Below are 20,455 nucleotides of genomic sequence, written 5' to 3'. Positions count from 1 at the left end.
TTTGGTAATTTTTCGTCTTATGATGATTTTATTAAGAAAGTCTAGAGATATTAGTAATTTTTTCTAAATATTGATGTAGTAAATGAAATTTTTAGCATTTTTTGATACTAATTATTGTTATTTATTATTTATTAGCGTAAATTTCAAAGATTCTATAAAAATGACTTTGTTTGTGAATGTTACAATTAAAGATACAAAAATAAAAACAGTTATTTTTACCTTGTATTGTTTTGTGTGACGTTTTTTAATTCTAAAAACGTCACAAGTTCAAGTTGCAAGCAATAGTTTTTATTTATTTATTATTATTTTTTTGGCAACCAAAGTTATTTTCATAGAATCTTTGAAATTTACGCTAATAATTGACAATTATTAAAAAAGTGCCAAAAATTTCATTTATAACATCATTATTTAGAAAAGTTACTGATATTCTTCGACTTTTCTGATGTGTGTAATTGCTTTTCTGATGAAATACTCTAAAACGATAGAAAATAAAATTTAATAATTTTTTGGTTTTATTTAATCTTGCGACCTTAGATTGTAAAAATTCCTAAATCCTCGTAAAAATAAAAATATAACTATCTTCATCCCAATTCGGCGGTTTATCGATATGTTTTTGGTGAAATTTCGTAATTTAAAGACGCCTGCATCTGGCTAAAGGAAACATTCTAAAACACCTCAAAAAGGACTAATTAAGGTCATTTTACACACAAAGCGGTAATTTTTTGCCTAGGTTTAGTGTAAAAATATTTTTTTAGTCAAAACTGTGCTGACACCCTCGTAAAATTTGTAAATTAAGTTTGTACGATCAGTTAGCTCAGAAACGAGCTTTTCACATTTAGAATGGCAAATAACAGTTTTTTTGTTCACATTTTTTATTTTTGTGATATTTTTGAGTTACCAATTGTGTTTCTGGTGAAGAACGTGCTAAAACGTTTGAAAAAAAAAAGATTTAAGATATTTCTGGCCAGTTTAGCAAAATCTTGCAAAAAAAAGAATCTTTATTTGCAGAAAAGTGCAAATGTGCTTAAATTTACCTAAATTGTAAATTCGGTAATATCTTTTTAACGAAGTTTTGTGGTAACTGATTGTCTGAATAAACAAATATCTTCAACGTTCGAAAAAGAAAAACTATTTCAGTTAATTTGGTGATTTTTCGACAAATTTGATTAAAATATTTTTTAAACACATGAGTTTCTTGTTCCTAGATTCTCGAGAAAGACGGAATTTCTCTATTTTCGTTGAAATTTGACGATGTTTTTCTCTGTTATTTACGAAATTTTGTGATATACTTGTGTCTGTCTAAAAATGATTTAAAACGTTCAAAAAATGCAAATTAAGCTCAATTACAATGTCGCTTGGTGATTTGTCAGTTTAGGACTAGTAAGCAAACAGTTTTAGCGTAAAACCGTATCTATCTACATCCTCGAAAAAGTCGAAAATATGGACATTTTTGTCTTTTTCCTGCAGTTTTTGCGAAAATTTGCAAACTGATCGAGCTTTATTTGAAAAACGAACTTTTACATTGTATACAGGCATAAATAACATTATTTGAACTACCATATTATTTATATCTTTGATTTAGTAATTATTATTTGTCTTGTTTTCGTTCTAATTTTTTGAGATAATTACGTTTATGATGAAAAACGTGCTAATGGGCCGTGTGAATAAAGTGATGTAAATGCTTTTGCTTGTAATAGTAAAAGATAGACCTAATTTATATTTTATTATTATGAGTGAGAAAGAGATAAAACAATAGTAAAAGCTTTTACTACATTTTATTCATTCTACCTAATGTGCTGGAAGAGAACAAAATAATGGGATTTTATTTCTATCTCAATCTTGCAAAAAAAAGGTAAAAATACAATTATTTCGTACAGATTTCGTGGTATCATGACAAAAAAACATTCCAAACACTCGAAAGACACACATTGAAGTAACCCAAGTTGGTAACTTTCCGAATCGGTTAGTGCTTGTACGTTTTAAAAAGGTGTTTACGACCAATTTTGGTGATTTTTGGGTTAGTTTTAGCTTAATTGCTACTAAAATTCTGCGATTTTTTATTATATATTTGACGAAATTTTGTGTTAATAAATATCAAAAAACACCAGAAAAAAATACAAATTGATTTCATTTTCAACCCGATTTGTTGATTTTTTGACTCGACTTAGCGCAAAAATTAATTTTGAGCATAAAACGTGTTTCATATTTAAAATAAATAAAAACATTTCATGCTGTGATCAATTTTAACTCCTTTTTGCTAATTTATGCATTACACAATGCGTAAACAGTGGATAACATGTCTATAAATAACTCGTCTAAAAATGCCTTGACTCAACTTAAATTGTTTCAGTTTTTTTTAAAATGCTTTGAAAGAAATCGAAACGCAATAATTTTAAGGACCGGTTTATAAAAGCGCATTAATTTAATTCGCAATTAAAAGCGTGATTAACTGATCACGTGATCAAATGGAATTTTAACAAAGCTTTCTATAAACCGGTCCTAAATGAAGTAATACATTAAGGTGACTGAAGTATGGCTTATTTTTTTGTTCAGAGTAATAAGCTCCCAGGTTCAGTCCTGGTGGACAAACCTCCCAGCAGTGTGCCTAATCAGCTCGATCCTCTTCTCGTTCAGATGGGAAACATGCATTCGCTGCAAAACCGAATGCAAACTCCTGGTCTCCACAACCACCTCCCAGGGAGTGGAGTTCCTTCAAATCTAACATCGTCTCTACCTCCCGACGGCTTGGGTAACACTTTGCCAAATTTACAAACATCCCCAATTCCAACATTACCTGGAATGCATGGGAATTTACCGACTGGTCTTCCCGGTCCTATTAACGTAAATCGCCCCTCAATGGATCAATTACCACCAGGACAAGACAACGATCCAATTACAAATTTCCTGAAACAGTTCCAGCAACAGCGACAATTGCCTGTGAGTCTTTTTGGGCGATTTTTGCGATGTTTTGTTAATTTTTGCGATTTTAGTTGGATTCACTCTGGCAGAAACAAAACCAATTCGGTGCGCCCCCGGTGAGTACCCCAAACCAGTGGCCCCAACAGACTGATGCGAGCATATCAATGTGGGATATGCAAACACCTGAAGGGGTTGAAAAACCAGTCCAGGATAAAGAACAAGAGAAAAAACCGAAAGAGGAATTATCACAGAAAGAATTAAAGAAACGAAAAGAACAGGAAGAGAAACAAGCGAAGAAAGAAGCGGACGAACGCAGAAAACAAGAGCAAAAGAAGCAGGAAGCGGAGCGCAAAGCCGCCGAAGACAAGAAGAAAAAGGAGGAGGAAAAAATAAGAAAGGAACTAGAAAAGGCGAAGAAAGAAGCAGAGGAGAAGCGACTTCGGGAACTAGACGAGAAACGAAGACTTAAAGAACAGAGGAAAGTCGAAGAAGAAATGAGAAAAAAGAACGAGGAGCTCAAAAAAATCGAAGAAGAGAAAAACAGACGTGAGAAGGAAAAAGAAGAGAAAAAGCTGGCAGAAGTGGCAAAATTGAACCAGAGCCAGGCGAGAGGTGCTTCCAAAACGGCTCCATGGTGCCAATCAAACTTCACATCAAATCTAAATTTGACCGATATTCAGAAAGCAGAGAAAGAGAAACGTGCAATGGAAGCGGCTCTCCAACTCCAAAAACAACAACTTCAAGAGTTGCAACAGCAACAACAAATTGAAAAAACCGGTGGTCTTCAGTTGAATTGGGCTAAGAAACCGATTGAACCGAGGAAAGTTAAGTCTGTTGCTGAGATTCAAGCCGAAGAACAGGAGAGATTAGCAAAGTTGACAGCTGAGGCGAGAATGGCTGCGCAACTCAAAGAAAAAGAAGCTCCAGTTTCGAATTCGGGGAGCATTTGGAATGGTCAAAGTCTGACTTGGGCAAACGCTTCCTCAACCTCGCAGTGGTCGACGAATTCTGGTGGGTATTTATCTAACACACATTCATAAATAACTCCAATTTCAACACTCGCAATATTTTTAACAAGTTACATTTAAATATTTCCGTAACGACTAAAATACGTGTTAAAATTAAAACACTCGAAAGAAGCTTCTTGGGACAAAACATCATTTTTGTCCTAATTTGGGGATTTCTTGATACATTTTTTGACGAAATTTTATCCTATTTTGTGCCTGGTTAAAAACCATCCTAAAACCCTCAAAAAAGACAAATAATGGTTATTTTATTATCCAAATATATTAACTAGCGGCTCAGTTTAGTACAAAAATTAAGCTCCAATTGAAGGTTTGCCGCTAAAAGGCAAAAATAACACATTTTTTTATTATTCACATTTGGTTCGTCTTGGTTTTGACTAAACATTTGACATAATACGTGCTAAAATGGTTAGAAGATACAGAGATATTTTTTTGGATCTGATTAATGACCGGTATATCGAAATTTTGTAAAAAATTAACTCTAATTCAGAAATTTATTGGTGTGTTGTTGACGAAATTTCATGATAAAACTGCGTGTCTAACTGAGAAAATGTTCTTATATGCTCTGAAAACAGAAACTAAGATAATTTTTGACCCAACTTAGTGATTTTTATCTCTAAAACATGATTAAATGCGAGCAATATATTTTTTGGACCAATTTTAGTGCTTTTTCAGTTCACTCAGTTTCTTTTCGCAAACGAACTCAAAAATTATTTTCAATTAGGTAATTTTTCGGCGTATTTTTGAATGACGAGGGTCAAAATTTGAGTTTCTAATCGAAAAACGCTTGCGTGGTGGCAAAAATATTGTCGTGATCTTTGCCCAACTTATCGAAATTTGGCAAGAAAAGTTATTAACTTCAAAAAGCACATGTTAAAAATAATATTTTTGCTGCAATTCAGTGATTTTGTTATCGCGGTTTTAGCGTAATTTTGGGGAAAAAGTGACTTTGGATACATTTGAGATAACATTTCTGGTGAAAAACGAGCTAAAATGCTTGTAAGAGGCAAAATAATTATTTTTTGGTCCGATTTTTGAAATATTGCAAAAAACATAATTTGTAGTTCCCCTTAAAAGGTTTATTAAAAAAATTGTCCTAAAATGCGGTGAAAATAGCGGTTTTTTTTTCGATTAGTTTTAGTACTTTGTTGGTATGAACGAAAAGTTTGAGTTTTAGTTCAAAACCGGATAAGGAAAAAATTATACAATTTTCAACTACATAATTTTCTATTTTTGACGAAATATTTGTGGTCAAAATTTTCAATTCTAGACGAAACAAAACGTGCTAAAACGCTTCAAATAGACAAAAATAATGATCTTAGTTAATGTTTTTTAGCTCTGATTTATCGATATCTTACAAAAGGGAGTCTTTAGCTTCAAACACGTTTTAATAATGTTAAAAAAATGTCGTTTCGATCCAATTTTGTGACTTTTTATTCAAGTTTTACCGAAATCTCAACAGTTCTTTGCCTAACGAATTTTATTTAAACATTTTGTGGCCAGTTTTATCGAAATCGTGCATAAAAACACAATATTTGTTTTACAAAAATACTTAAACCTTAGTTTGGAGATTCGTTGGTGTGATTTTGACTCAAAATTTTTTACTACAAATTTTTTGTAATAGAACTACGTGTCTGGCTTAAAAATCCTCTAAAATACTTCATGATTTTTTGCTGTAAAACTTGGTTTAATGTCTGAAGAGGTGAGAAATAGCATGTTTTCGACCAATTTCAGTGCTTTTTGAAGCTGCTTTTAGCGAAAGTTTGCAAAAAAACATGAGTTTTGCCTCAGAAACTTGTAACTAATAAAATGGAAACAATAACATCTTTTACTACATAATTATTTACAATTAGGTAATTTTTCGGTGTATTCAATAAATAAATTCTTCGTCAAATCTTGAGTTTTTAATCTAAAAACGTTTGAAAGAGACAAATATATTATCGTTTTCAATCTAATTCAGTGATTTTTCATTCTGGTTTTAGCGAAGTTTCGGAGAAAAGTAAAATTTTTAGCTCAATTTATGCTTACACACTCGAAAAAATAACTATTTATTTTTCGTCTTATTTTTGACAGATTTTTTTGGCGAAAAATGTGCTGAAATGCTTTGAAGGAGGCAAAATAATGTCATCTTTGGCCTTGTTTTAATCGTTTTCTGGCCCGGTTTAAACCCTTTAAAAGGTTTTGTTCGAGGAGATTTATTTATACTTGTATGTTTTTACGAAATTTCATAATATCACTGCAAGCCTGGCTAAAAAAGTGGTAAAACGTTCGAACCAGGGAAACTAAGGTCATTTTCGATCTAATCTGATGATTTTTTGGCTCGATTTATTGGTGGAAACTTTCAAAAAAGCTGAAAATCTGTGTGTTTTTGATCTGGTTTAGTGTTTTTTGGGCCTGGTTTTAACTAAAAGTTTGACTTGCAGCTCAAAAACTGGCTTACATGCTCGTATAAGAAAACAAAATAACAATTTTTTGACTAAATAATTAGCAAAATTTGCAATTCTAAACGAAAAATGTGCTAAAACGCTCGAAAGAAACAACAATGATAACCTAATTAAATGTTTCTTTAAGCCGGATTTATCGAAATCTTACAAAAAGGCGTCTTTAGTTTCGAACACGTTTTAAAAACGTTTTTTTGTTGGTAACATTTTAAGCCTTTTTTTTAATAACTGAATTCTAGATTATAAACACGTTTCTCATAGCAACATGTTTTCACTATTTTAAAACACACTTCCCAAGGCAACGTGTTTTAAATTAAAATGTTCTAACAAAAAAAAAGTTTAAGAACACTGCTAAAACTCTCGCATACTCTCGTTGCATAACGACACACCTCGAACTTTAAGAACCTCATCTGTGCTTTAAGCTTATGTTTTTGCTCTCGTATTATTAATAACAATAACTGTAAAACATTAATATCGTTTTCGATTCAATCTAGCGACTTTTTATGCCTATTTCAACAAAATCTTAAACGTTGTTCGCTTTAAAGATGAACACTCAAAAAAGACTATTTTTGACCAGAGGCTGGATTTTTTAAGAAATTTTGTTTTTTGTCAAAAAATATTTTTTGGGTGTTTTGCGTCCTAGTTTATTTTTGACTGAATCGTGTTAAAACTCGGAAAAGGCAAAAATTGAGTCGCTTTCAGTCCCATGTTTGGTATTTCAGTGGTGTTTGATTGAGTTTGGTTTGGTTGTTTAGCTGGAGGTTTCTGGGATGAGGTCCCGACCAAAGCCTCTAATAAACCGTCCACAGTATCTAAGAGTAATTCAACTAGTGCCATGACTACTACAAGTAAGCAGCCGAAGCAATCGAAAAGTAAAACTAAGAAAGAGGAGTCACCAAAATCGGTCAATAATAATAATAATCAAACCAAGGACGAATTTACGGATTGGTGCTACAAGACTTTAGCCAATATTTCCGCAGACGTAGATAGTGAGTTTAAGTGTTTAGAAGTTGAACCCAACTGATCAAATCAATTGTAGTTCCTACATTTGTAACTTTCCTACGTGATATTGAATCAGCTTACGATGTAAGAGACTACTGCAAGGAGTATTTAGGCGAAAGTCCCGCAACGCAGCAATTTGCGTCGAATTTTTTGGAAAAAAGACGCTCGTTTAAGCCTAAGAACAATGCTCACAAAGACGATATGTGTTCGCCGGCACCCGCAATTACCCCTTCGTTGCAACACAGCACTGAATTCCAAGAAGTTAAAGTAAGTTTCATCAACAAACTGATTTTTGTATTAAACTGTTCCTCATCACAGGGTAAAAATAAGAAAAACAAAAAGTCAAGGATGTTAAAAGTCGACTCTCGAATCTTGGGGTTTAACGTCACTTCAGCTCCAGACCGAATCAATGTGGGTGATAGAGATTATGGTGATAACTCGTAAAATTTTGTTTCTGTTTCAAAAATCACCAAACTGTTATTGTACCTTTATATAAAATATATTATATTAATATGACTTAAGTTTTAAGACGTTTCTAAGTTCATTCGCTTATTTATGTGTTGTAATACATTCAGTTCTTGTTTTTAACAATTTTACTGTTAAATACTAGTTTTACATAAACTTGAGCCTTTTATTTTGCACGCCAAGTTCAGGTAAGTTTTAGTCAGGTGTCGCAAAAGAATAAATTATTTGACTACCAACAATCATTTCTACTAGTAATAATTATCAACTAATGATGGGCCTGTTTTTTGTCGTGCTTGTGATTTTTTCCGCCACTTCTGTGTTTCGCATGTTTTTTCGCAGCATGGCTTTTTCCTTTTTGCCTACTTTGCGATGTAACTTCCGGCGTTTGAGTCGTAGTTGTCGAACCGCAATCTAAAATTTTGATCAATTAAACGACAAAAAATTATTTTACTTACTCCCCGAATTTTGACCAGCTTGGATAAGATTCTCTAAGGGCCTGTCTGGATTTGCATTCGCAATAAACGATTGAAACGCATGCCACAATAGTTGGGGCCCATCTGGCGGTAGGACAACCGGTAATATTTCCTGCGGTTGATTGGAAGAGTCTACAAAAAGTTATTTAATTAACAATCAAATAGAGCATTTTTTTACCGTTGTTAGCGAAAGTTAGGGCGCAAATAGCGCAAAGCACCACCACAGTGAGCTTCATTCTTAATACGAGAGTATAGAAAGAGTCTGACACTTATAAAGCGAATTTTTGTAATTCCATGTGTGCAAGGTATTTAAGTTATTTTTGCGTGGCTTTGTTAGATTACAGACAAAACGTTTCTCGTGAATTTTTGCAAAGATTGAGACATTTTTCGCATTTTATGTTATGGAATTTGCGCGCCGTTTCAGTACAAGCAATCCAAAAGCAAAAATCCCTAGATTAAAACTTGCATTCAATTTATTGTTATTTTAAACCGCAAAAAGGAGTTTGGTCAGGATTTTAGCAACATAGTATACACCGAACATTTTTTATTTGAAGTAATGTTGTTCAAATAGTACAATTTTTTCGTGTTTGAGTTGTTTATGTTGTTGGCGTCATAAAACCAAAAATCCCCAGATTTAAAATACTGGTTTTAACTTTTATTATGACTGACTTGTCATTACAAAAATATTAATTGATATTAGTTTTAATCAAAAAAATGGAGCTTGTAGAATTTGAGGCGATAATAAAAGCCATTAGTCAATCTTGCAGTGAACAACTCGATCGCTTTACCGAATCTTTGCACCCACTCGATGAGTTAACACCTCATGTGGAAGAAGGTACGTGCAATCTTTTTAAATCTATTTTTGTACTCTGTTATGTCTTTTTAGAAGGGTATTTGTTTAATATATGTGCAAACGTTAAATCTTTGATTGATTGTAAAGTAGAAAGGGCCTTTGAAATCGTGGATAACAATGCTCAACTTTTGGAAAAAGAAAAGTCTGAAATCGTAAGTATAAAAAATAATTTTACTTGTACGATAACTTTGTAAAAAAAATAGAATAAACTGGAAGAGGAACTTTCAAATTTAACTACCGAATTTGGTGCAAAGAAAAATAAACTCCGGGAAACAACAAAACGGTGCGAAACTTATAATCATAAGCTGCAAAATCTTAAGAGCCTAAAGTATGAAATTTAAATGACTCTTACGTTGGTCTCTAATGAATTTATTTCAGGCTCTCCTTATATTTGTATAAGTTATTAACTGCAACACAATTTGATTATACAAGACCTAACACAGGCTGTATCCTTTCTAAAAAAAAAACCAAGCCGTTCATTTTAACAACTTTATTCCTTATAAACTAACAGATATGGTACGGACGAACCCTCCAAACTATGAAGTCTTCAATTATGGTGAAATAGGCGAGGAACAAGTAGTACGAAAATTATGGGCATTAATGGAAAAAATGGCACATAAAAACGAATAAAAACTTAAATTTATTGCTTTTTCTTTATGGTAACCGTTTTAAATATTGTATATGAATGGAAAACACTCGCGCTTGTTGCAATTGTAAAACCAACAACGAATAAGGCTACAATTACCATAGCTAGTAGCATTCCTTGGATAAATATGTTGTAAGTTATGTAAAAAATTCCCTGTGACGCCAAAATTCCCGTGTAAGTGAGCAATAGCGCAACGGGCATTAGGGTGGCTGCTGTGACCACGGGGAGCAGGATAACGGCCAAAATCACCACCAAAGACATGGACAAAATCGGTCTTTGCACTGACCATTTTAGGAACATACTTCTAACATTCTTCACCAAATTTCGCACTTTATCTGATAAAATTACGATTAGTAACGCAATTATTGGCGTGTGGCCTCACCTGGTAAAATGGGCATTGTTGTTATTTTACGCCGAACTGTAGAGATTAAAATAATTACTTGAACATGTTGGAATTTGACATCGCTTTTTATCAGTTCCAGTATTTACAAGGCGTGGAATTTGTACCGTCTTCTGATATTCTTCCACTTTTTTAGAGTTTATTGTTCTTCATTTAAGACAAAAACGAGCGAGTTTTTTCTTTTTGGCAAAAAATTTGAGGTTATGTGGCAAAAATTTGAATTTTCGTAAACCATAATCAACTTTAATTAATTATTTACTTATCAGTTTTGAACTTAAGTACTGAGCGGAATTTTCCATTCCCTTTCGATTGATTGTATTCTAGTGCAGCATAATGTATTAATAATGTAAAAAAACTAATTTTGAGGTTAGATTGGACTTGTCAAAAGGAAAAATAAAAGCAATTTTTGATTCTCGTCTATTAACAATATAAAAGGCCCACTTACAGTCAACAATTAAACGTAGCACATGAAGCAATTATTGCTTTTTGAAGCTTTTCAGGATTGGATAAATATTATCAAAGGCTTCGTAAATCTCCTGCCTGATTTTGGCGCCAGTCAAGACAACTTTACCCGAGACAAAAATAAGTAGTACAATTCTGGGCTTAACCATTCTGTAAATTAAACCGGGGAATAACTCGGGTTCATACGAACTGAAGGAACTGTGCGTGAGGACAAGTCCTTCCAATCTGATCGGAAATTTAACGTCGCAACTTCCCACCATATTTTGAATCTTGAAGTCTAAAAATTTCGCGGGGAAGCCCAGCTTTTGGATAATTCTCGCATATTTCCTCGCTGCTAGTCTGGAGTCGTCCTCGCTTTTAGCCCCCGTGCAGACCATTTTTCCCGAAGAGAAAATAAGAGCAGTAGTTCGGGGCTCCCTGATTCTCATTATAACTGCAGCGAAACGTTTGGGGTTGTACTCAGCGTTACGTGCGTGAAGGGCGATTTTTTTCAAGTCTAACTTGCAGCTGAGGTTAACTGTGGAGACAATATTTCTGCAAAAAATATTCAAACTAATTTTACTAAAGTTTGGACTGTTACTGTAATTGGGGGACAATGTTGGGGTCGGCCGAATGCGGGGTCATCGGTGTCAGGGGCGACGGCGTCGCGGGGCCCATCGACGGGGTGTTCGCTGCACCACTTGAGCCCCCCAAATTCACCATAGGGGACATCATAGTGTGTTGCTAAAATTTTAATTAAACGTTCCAATTATTCAATAATTTAGTTACGTACTGGTGTTTGTGACTGGATACTCGTGATGGGGAGGGCGAAGCCCGCATATTTCGTATGGGGCATGGACATGCCCATGCCCAACCCCAGAGTTGGTGTTAGGGCTCCCATTGGGGCCAAAGGCGGGACTTGTTGGGACTGTGATGTTGTGGAAGGTTGCTGCTGCTGTTGTTGCTGCAGAGCATTGGGCAAAATCATCTGATCTTCCTCGGGCTGGTGCAAGGGGGTTCCTAAAGCCTCACTAAGGAAGTGTGAAGGAAAAATCGAGACTTACCTATGCTAGGAATGCTGAAACCGGGGCTTGGCAACATTTGATCCATTTTGGTACTTGTTGTCTTTACACTTTTTTAATTAACGAACTAATTAACTGAACAATAAAATCATAGTCAACATTTAGCATAAACGGTTATAATTTTTAAAAACTTGAACTCAGACCATACAAACACAAAATAACATTCCTTGATTGTTCTCTTTCAGAGTTTTCGTCACGAAAATACTGTTTTTCACTGGAAAAACGGATTTGGAAGCAAATTAATAAATTATTCTCCTAGCATAATTTTTGGGGACAAATCAACCAGAATGTTGGCAACGCCCGCCTTAACCTCACTCAAATTCGCATCATAAATTTAAAAATAACACTCACGGCTCACGCTCACAATGTCGCCTTTTAAAAATTTCGAGTCAGTGGAACAGTTTTTTCACACAAACAATTATTTTGGATTTAATTTATTCACCTCTCCCTGATTGTTTATTTAGTGTTGTAATGTTGGCAACGCATATTTAACCTGACTTTTTCTACATGTGTTTATTTTAAAATAAAAGATGGTAAAAAGTTCGCTTTGGTGTTTGCACAGCGTATAGAAATGTTTTTTAGGGTAAGGCGAAGAAGACGCGAAAAATCGCCCAGAAGCGGTTTGCAAAAATGAAAACAATGATCAGTCCCAGCGACCCTCGCATAAAAGCCAGCCAGAGGGCCCCTCCTCGCAAGAAAAAACCCGAAGATCCACACGAAATGAAAGTGCGTGAGGTGCCCCAAGTTAGTTCGGCGCTCTTTTTCCAATACAACACCCAACTGGGGCCTCCATATCACATTTTGGTTGATACGAACTTTATTAATTTTTCGATCAAGAACAAGTTGGATATTATTCAGAATATGATGGACTGCTTGTATGCTAAGTGTATTCCGTATATTACGGATTGTGTTTTGGGCGAATTAGAGAAATTAGGTCAGAAGTATAAAGTGGCGTTGAGGATAATAAAGGATCCGAGGTTTGAGAGGATTAAGTGCATGCATAAAGGGACGTACGCTGATGATTGCCTAGTCCAGAGGGTCACCCAACACAAGTGTTACATTGTTGCGACGAATGATAAGGATTTGAAACGCAGAATTCGGAAAATTCCGGGTGTTCCCATCATGTATGTTGCACAACATAGGTATACAATTGAACGCATGCCTGATGCTTACGGGGCTCCAAAAACATAATAAACTACGAATTTTTATTACTACGTTATGAATTATCCCAATTTTTTACAAGTTTCCCTTCATCTAACAACGACCAATTTGGAGATTGTCTTTCAACATTCAACCAGTTGAAATCATCAACACATTTCCAATTATTTGTGTTTCGATCCAACCCTGAATTTTTAAAATCAGACTCGAGATTATCATAGTCCCAGTTATACGGTGCTAGAAATATATCGTGACAATCTTCCATAATTGCTCTACTTGTTACATGCAAATAAATATCGACATCACTCGAAGAATGCAATCTTAACTGTTGACACGCTATCACAAGAGTGCAATTTGTGCAGTTTTCTGCAAAAATTGAGGTTGAAACGGGGCCTGTGAAAACGCGGCAATTTTTCAACTGGTTGAGGTGGAGAGTGGACGGCGAACCGAACAATTTAACGGTACAGTTTTCCAACTTTTCTACTGTTATGTCTTTCTTGAAAATCTCATTTTTCATAGTTAGAGTTTCTCCAGTTTTGTTCGCAAAACCGCATTCTTTTGCCACAATCGCGACTTTATGGAAATCCACTTCATCCTTTTCTTTTTTTGTTTCCACAGGTTTCACGTTTTGTTTGTTTTTAAACCCGAACTTTTTCTTGGGCAAAAGATTCTCCTCCAGTTGTTTTAATTTATTGGTAAGTTCTTGTAAAGATTCGTGACATTTTTTGATGTCGTAAGAACGTAAAAATATGTTAGAATTAGCGACGTATTTTTGCAAGAGTAGGATTTCTTTCGAAATTGTGTCAAAGTGCTGGGGAAGCGCTGCTTTGTCCAAATCACTTGATTGGGTGAGGAAATTTTCGATTTGTTGACGCTTGTTACTGAACGTTTCGTTGAAATATGCCAGTTTTTCGGTATCGGCAGATTGGCTCTCTTTAGTTTCTTTTTGTTTTTGTAAACCTAATTTTCGGTCATAGTCTCTCTGTGCTATTAAACTGATTTTATCCACACTACCCTCCATCACTTGCATGTTTTTTGACTCTATTTTCGAATTTCTTTATCAATGCTTTCTTTATTTAGGCGGTACAAAGGCTGGGATGAGTTGGAAGCTGACTGTAATACGTTGACAAATTGTTGTTTTCTGTTGAGTGAATCAGGGGACTTGTCGATTCCTGGCAATTTCTGGAAAGAATAAATAATAGAAAATAAACCCAAGTACAGCCGATTTTTTCTTATAACCAACTGCCAAAGAGCCGTCAGATTGACATCATTGTGACAGTTGATTATAAAAAATAACGTACTTTTTTCAGATTTTCTTCATTTGGAGTCACTGTTACGAGCAAGCCGTACCCTAAACCTGTACCAGCGACGAGCCACAAAATCGACTTAATTAACCTCTCGGCCATCAATGTTTTTCACTCTCCCAATAGGCGTAGTCAATTTGCCGAATTTTGTTGTTAGAATCGATTGTTTCACCGATCTTGTAATAATATTCCAAGATCTCGGGATAATTATCGTGGAGATATTTGCGATATTCTGTTAAAAAACGATTACATAAAACCAAAAACTAGTGGTGTTTACCTCGCTTGGTGTTAACACTGTACCAGAGTCCGTAACTAATAGCAAAAGCAATGCCTTCACCAATAAACATAAAAGTTGCCCCACGTTTTAACCACCTACGAAAGCCAGATTTTGGGGTCTTCAGTAACATTGCACTTGGGCTTAATTAAACAACATGTGTGATTTGCGAAATCACACAATTTGAGGTTACGTCATATGTCAAATTATTACAGAGTTCTGTATTGTGAAGTGCATAATTTTGGTTTTTTGCATTTTGTTTTTTGTCGAGTTAATGAATATACTGATTTTGGGGCCCTACCCATTATATTAGACTCGGAATTATGCAATTTGAGGTTGCACTTAATGTATGAATTATTACAGCATCCTGTAATTTAAAGTACGAAATTTAAATGCTTGATTTAGAAAAAAAAGTAACGAATTGTACTAAATCAAATATTACAATAAATAAGCTGTTATGGTTAATGCCAATGTATTTCATGACTTTATAATCAGTCCAAAGCGATAACGAAACTGATTCAAGTTTGTTGGTGCAAACCTTTTTCATTTCGTAATGTACACACAACCCAAAGCGGAGTGATTATCGGCCTCTGATTTATGAATGTTTGCTTTTAATTATTCCCCAATTGAAAAAATCACTGATATGAATATGGGAAAATTCGCTACACCAACGCCCGAGAAATCAAAGCTATGATAAGTCAAAGGCGTAAACAGGTAAGTTACAACAACCCACAACAATAAGATGAATAACTTTCGTTATTAGAGGAAACTCAACACAAATGTTAGATTAAAGAGAACTTGCTCATGCTGGAAGTATGCGACCAGTTTTTTTTTGTAACAGAATTTTAAAAAGTTCATCCGAAAACAATAAAAGTGATTTAACGACTTGGACTGCGATGTTTATTGAAAATATTTTATTAGCGCTCCCACACGCGTTTTATGAAACGAAATAAATGCAAATTCGCAATTAAAAACAAATGTTACCCGCTTTTCATCGTAATGAAACATAGGTAAACAAGCATTTTGACCGTTTTGTTTATGATTTGGTTATTTTTGTAACTACCTAATTAAATTGAGTCTCGTGGTGAAAAATTTAATCACTCACACCCAACTTTTTCATTGAATAATACGTTATACAGGGTGTATCAGTAATACGTGTCTTAATTTAAACAGGAACAGAACTCAACAAATAAAACATATTTTCTATTTGTAATTTTTTAATAAGAATTTCGCAAATTTACTTAAAATTTGGAAAAAGACATACCGAAACGGTACCAGCCTATGGGTACAAAAATTAAACAGCCGAACTATTTTCGTTGTGATAGAAACGGACAATTTAAACAATTTAAAACAGCAATGAAAATTGTTGCCATGAATACAAACTAATTATTAAACACTGACCGGCTTGTTTTCACAAAATAAAGAAAAAAAAACAGTGAAAATTATAAATAAGAATTTTGCAAAACGTTATATATAAAAGTTGTTTGATGAGTTTTATTACGTGATAAAATTAACACACGTATTTCTGATACACCCTGTATTTCAGTTTGAAGAGGAACACTTAAATAAGGTAATAATTATTTTAGAGATCAATAAATGTGCCGTTGTTACATAAAGACCGTAAAAGATAACAGCACAAAAATTTATTAAACAGATCGTATCGCATGCTAGTACCATAATTCGATCAGTTTACTACTGAAATGTGCAACAAAACAATTCTTTGAGATAACAATCACGGAAATCAAGAAGAGTACATTTCTCAAAAAATGTAAAGTCTGAAGACCCTGGTAAAAAGTTGACTTTCTCCAAGTATTGCCGTTCAAACCGATTCAAAAATGGGTCGCTGAATGTTTTAATTTTAATTGCGGTTCGAAAGCGTTAATACAATTCCACCGACGGCTTCCTTGCACTTCCTCATCGTCTAAAGACCCATCGAATGAGTCACGGAAAATAGTAAGTAGTAGGTTGCATCGCGAATCCGCGTCTCAAACGAGCTGGCTGTCTTCAGTTTCGCGTGCTGCCTTCGCGCCGAAACACTTTGAAATTGTGTGACCTTGCGGAGCCCGGATTTTTGAAAATTCGGGTGTGTGGTGGTGGTGGTGGTGTGACAAGTGCTGGATACTCACACAAGGACCAATCTAAGGCAAGTGTCACCAAACAGTAATTTCCAAAAGAGAAAATTTTGACAATAGAAAGTTTCGACATGTGTGAAAGTGATTGATTTTTCCTGAAGTTATCGTAGGACGGTGCTGTTCTGCGAAGAATAATTTGAATTGAATCGGTGCAGAGGCGATTAAGTAGTCCAGTGGCGTAACGACCCCGAAATGCCGGGGGTGAATGAGCGATATGTTTTAAAAGCACAAACAAGACCCGGTTTATGGATACTTTTGCACTTAGCGTTGCTATTTGCACGCCGATGTTTGCGCAAAGTCTGGCTTCGAGATGGCATTTTACACTCTGTATACAAACAACTATCATAATTACATAAACTCCGAAGAAATGTACAAACGTACAAATAAATAAAGTTGCTACTTTTGTCCAAAAATTTAGTGGAAAATTACCACACCAAAAAATCTTCCGTAAGTGGAAGAAATCTAGCAAAAGTTGTAAAAGAGTTTGCCAACTTTCCCGTCACGATCATTCTAAAATCAACATCGCGGTCTTAAAATATCATCGTAATTTGTTGTTGTAGGAAGTCTGTGTTATGTTGAGATATTACATGAACTGCCATTGAGTGTGTTGACTTTGAGGAACTGGGATTTCAACGATAGTCTAACGGAAACTCTCCAAAACATGATCGGATGTGAGACATTCACTTAATTGGAGCTGAAAAAGTCGAACTTCGGCCAAATTAGAGGTTGCCTCAAATGTCAAATGGGACGGAAATTGCTGTTGTGAAGCTTAATAGATTTTTTATTTGACGAAGGCATCTGTTTATGGTTAGTGTTATCAATTTAATTCAATTTTCTTCAATTTTCCCTGCTGCCCACTTTTCTGCTTTGTGTTACTGATAAGAGAAAAGCAACAACGTTAAAGCCATTATTTGTTCTCGGGAAAGGTCAAGGATTATACTTGGATATTAATTTTTTTGGGACTTGGTAATTAAGATTATTTCGTTTATTTCGTGAGCTGTCCAGATGTGTGCGCTAATAAAGCTGAAAAGTCGCACCAAATATTGGTTGTTCCTCTCGCTTGAATTAATTAGTGGACTGAGCTGGGAATTAGCATAAAAATATGTCCTCGCAACTGTAAATGGCCGAAAAGATTTTGATGTAGCGACCTTGCGTTCGTTGTAGTAATTAATTGTTGTTTTTCTCCCTAAAGTTGTATAACAAGCCTATTAGCATAAAGTGTGACGGTTCTCGATCGTTAATTGCAAAAATACACTGGTCACAAAATCGGTAGCACCGTGACGAGTGTTACGCCACTGATTGTTTGAAAAATATCGTCATTAAGTGAGATAGTCATTAAACCGCGTTACCTTGAAAATGGACGTCTCTTGCATGATGGTAAAAATTCCATAAATATTCCCAACAGCGAGCGTACTAAATTCGCTAATTTGCCGTTCCATTCAACAGTTCTATTGGCGTAATCACAATGAGAGGTGGTTATTGAATTATGGACGATGCGATAATGGGTTCATAAACGATGGGTTGTGAGCTCGTACAGACTTATGCAAAAATTTTACAATTGCCCAATTTAGAAACGAGCCGGATTCCTCACTTTTTATGCAAAATTCCTGAACCAATAGATGGAAAAATTCATTTCGAATATTATAATGAATGCAAGTGATCTTGATTTGCCTCGATGGAAATTTTGAATATGTCGATAACTGGGTGATGGATGTGGAATGTGATAAGAAATTGAGTCAGGCCTGCCGCTAATTAAAAACCAATTCGATTGTATTTCCTATTTAGTGTAGGGACAATAAAAAATTTATGTGTGCGTCACCAAAATTAAAAAATAATGATATACAGCTAATAAATAAAAACACTTCAAATTGGACTTGTTAGTGCTAAATTTAATTTCATTTTACGACTCTAGCCTCATAAAATAATCACTCAGAAAATAAACGAGGGAATGACTATTTTTAGATACAATGTATTTGATTTGCTAAAATTTAAAATTTACTTACAAATTTCGGTCTCTTTTTCGAAAAAAAATTCGTAATTTCATCTTGAGTGTTTAGTTGAGTGAGATCTCGTATCTATTACTATACTATACTATTATCATAAACATATCGCACATTTTAAAATTGCGATAACTACAAGTTATAATAAAGTCTAAAAGTAACAATTTCGAACTTTTAAAACGACCGAAATGTAGATTGTTGTTACATGTTACGTCATTTGGTAATTTCAAATCCGATTGAAAATTGTTTATAAATAACACCTTCACAGAACTAGACTTATTTGCAATCGGAAATCGAGTAAGCAAGAGCTAATTTACAACCTCCACATAATAAGTTATTACCGCAAACAATTATTAACAAAGACAACTTAAATAACATTTTATTCCTTTAAAGAAAAAAAACTATAAGTTTGTATTTTGTTGTATATGAGCTACTTTTGTCACTGTATTGTTTTCATATGATATTATCATGTTTTTATAAAAACATTACAGGTGTGTATTTAACTCGTTTAAACTTAGTTTACAAATATTTAAAATGGTTTGGGAGATAATAATTTATTATTATGCTTTTGGAATATCATACATTGTAAAAAATGTTGTTATTTTTTTTAATTCAGTTCAAGTTCCATGCCATGTTTCAAGTTTGTGTTTTAAAACGTATTTTCATTTTTCTTTAATAACCTCTTAATTTTTTTTTAGATATTTTTTGTTTTAATGGTTTTACACGCAATTTGCTTTTTTGGATTTTCGTTATTATAAAAAAATTAACTCGCTTATTAACAACTTTACAAATATGAAGCTATATATTCCTGTTACGCGTTGTCTGAGTGCCGTAATCCTTTTTTATTCCATTATAAACAATTTTTTATCTTATAACATTTCTGTATTGGTTTCTCTGTTGGTTTTGTAATAAAATTATTTAAGTTGACGTGACAAAGTTACGAACGTCCGCCAACTTATTATTATTATACACATTTGGTTTTAAAAATTTATTTAAGTATATTTAATTTTTACTGTAATTAACACAGACTTTTAGTTTTGTTTATTTTTCCATCATTTGTTATGATGTACGATGTCTTAATAGTCATTATTTGACTTAAAATGTTACGAAAATTTTGAGGTTGGCAGGAAACAATTTTGCGACCACTTTTTTGCCAATTTCACAAAATTTTTCATTATTATTTATCGTCTATACTCGTGTTTTTTTACAAAATCTGACAATAATAAATTAGCGAGAGATATGTTTAATGACTTGTGGAAACGTGTATTATTAAACATAATTCATAATTATAGTGTGAATTTAATAGTGCAAATATTTTATAATAGTATTAGTTGTTTCAAAACTATAAAAACTCCAACGTGGCATTTCTTTGAAAATTAGCCGTTATAAATTATTCATGCACTTCAGAAAAATATTGCTAATGTAATTTATACTTTCAATGAGAGATCTAATAATTAACGACTATTTTACATTTTTATCAATCATATTAAAAAAATTATTCGGTAAAATGCGACGTTGTCGTTTATGTAGTTTTGAAACAGCTAGCAGAATTCAAAAATTGTCAAAATAAATTAGCTTGGTTTATTCGATCTTTTACTACTTTTTATGATACAGCCATCTATTTCAAAATAACACAATATCAACTAGGTTACGTCTTTTGAATATTTTTTTACAAAGTTAACATGACTAGTAGTAAGTAGTAGGCGGTAACATTTGAGGAAATTAATTTATTTGGTATCTTCGCCAAAATAACGATGCAAAATTTTTTCATTTTTATATTTTTTTATGGGAGGACTAGTTTTTCTGTGGCTCTTTTTGCTAATTTTAATTCATTGTAATA

The 20,455-nt window shown here is 33.8% G+C and overlaps 7 protein-coding genes and 1 non-coding gene across 9 annotated transcripts in view; 4 read left to right on the top strand and 4 right to left on the bottom strand.

Moving 5' to 3' along the window:
- The window catches only part of Gyf (Gigyf), a 13,064-nt gene extending 5,161 nt beyond the window's left edge, over positions 1-7,903 (top strand). Inside the window, exons 8-12 of the mRNA XM_008194561.3 lie at positions 2,554-2,937; positions 2,991-3,930; positions 7,141-7,374; positions 7,425-7,654; positions 7,706-7,903. Of these exons, the coding sequence (XP_008192783.2) occupies positions 2,554-2,937; positions 2,991-3,930; positions 7,141-7,374; positions 7,425-7,654; positions 7,706-7,831 (1,914 nt within the window). The 3' untranslated portion in view covers positions 7,832-7,903. The remainder of the gene's footprint in view (positions 1-2,553; positions 2,938-2,990; positions 3,931-7,140; positions 7,375-7,424; positions 7,655-7,705) is intronic.
- A 153-nt stretch (positions 7,904-8,056) lies between these two features.
- On the bottom strand, positions 8,057-8,664 carry LOC107397721 (uncharacterized). Its single transcript, XM_015978873.2, has 3 exons — positions 8,504-8,664; positions 8,308-8,457; positions 8,057-8,263 (listed from the first exon to the last, which is right to left on the bottom strand). The coding sequence occupies exons 1-3, from the start codon at positions 8,559-8,561 to the stop codon at positions 8,118-8,120; spliced, it is 354 nt and encodes a 117-aa protein (XP_015834359.1). The 5' UTR covers positions 8,562-8,664; the 3' UTR covers positions 8,057-8,117.
- Positions 8,665-8,954: 290 nt separating this feature from the next.
- Positions 8,955-9,821, top strand: LOC103312846 (uncharacterized). The gene is made up of 5 exons (XR_010335552.1): positions 8,955-9,160; positions 9,212-9,330; positions 9,382-9,506; positions 9,557-9,624; positions 9,690-9,821. It is a non-coding gene; the product is annotated as an uncharacterized LOC103312846 (transcript).
- Positions 9,654-11,867, bottom strand: Tbp (TATA binding protein). The gene is made up of 5 exons (XM_964233.5): positions 11,730-11,867; positions 11,459-11,685; positions 11,267-11,409; positions 10,207-11,220; positions 9,654-10,159 (listed from the first exon to the last, which is right to left on the bottom strand). Exons 1-4 carry the CDS (start codon positions 11,773-11,775, stop codon positions 10,701-10,703), a joined length of 936 nt encoding a protein of 311 aa, XP_969326.1. The 5' UTR covers positions 11,776-11,867; the 3' UTR covers positions 9,654-10,159; positions 10,207-10,700.
- Positions 11,868-12,139: 272 nt separating this feature from the next.
- Positions 12,140-12,958, top strand: Bka (Bekka). Its single transcript, XM_008194555.3, has 2 exons — positions 12,140-12,280; positions 12,330-12,958. The coding sequence occupies exons 1-2, from the start codon at positions 12,278-12,280 to the stop codon at positions 12,936-12,938; spliced, it is 612 nt and encodes a 203-aa protein (XP_008192777.1). The 5' UTR covers positions 12,140-12,277; the 3' UTR covers positions 12,939-12,958.
- Positions 12,939-13,956, bottom strand: Tbcc (Tubulin-binding cofactor C). Its single transcript, XM_064359175.1, has one exon. The coding sequence runs from the start codon at positions 13,933-13,935 to the stop codon at positions 12,964-12,966; it is 972 nt and encodes a 323-aa protein (XP_064215245.1). The 5' UTR covers positions 13,936-13,956; the 3' UTR covers positions 12,939-12,963.
- Positions 13,947-14,702, bottom strand: LOC657646 (uncharacterized protein). Its single transcript, XM_964093.4, has 3 exons — positions 14,487-14,702; positions 14,207-14,441; positions 13,947-14,087 (listed from the first exon to the last, which is right to left on the bottom strand). The coding sequence occupies exons 1-2, from the start codon at positions 14,614-14,616 to the stop codon at positions 14,311-14,313; spliced, it is 261 nt and encodes an 86-aa protein (XP_969186.2). The 5' UTR covers positions 14,617-14,702; the 3' UTR covers positions 13,947-14,087; positions 14,207-14,310.
- A 1,755-nt stretch (positions 14,703-16,457) lies between these two features.
- The window catches only part of ASPP (Ankyrin-repeat, SH3-domain, and Proline-rich-region containing Protein), a 112,075-nt gene continuing 108,077 nt past the window's right edge, over positions 16,458-20,455 (top strand). For both annotated transcript variants that reach the window (XM_064359172.1, XM_008194547.3), the window contains exon 1: positions 16,458-16,626. The gene's annotated coding sequence lies outside the window, so the exon portion shown is untranslated. The remainder of the gene's footprint in view (positions 16,627-20,455) is intronic.

The sequence above is a fragment of the Tribolium castaneum genome, chromosome 9, assembly GCF_031307605.1.
Source record: "Tribolium castaneum strain GA2 chromosome 9, icTriCast1.1, whole genome shotgun sequence".
Lineage (NCBI taxonomy): Eukaryota > Metazoa > Arthropoda > Insecta > Coleoptera > Tenebrionidae > Tribolium > Tribolium castaneum.
The sequence above is the reverse complement of the archived record's forward strand: the minus strand, read 5'-3'. Positions and strand labels throughout refer to the sequence as shown.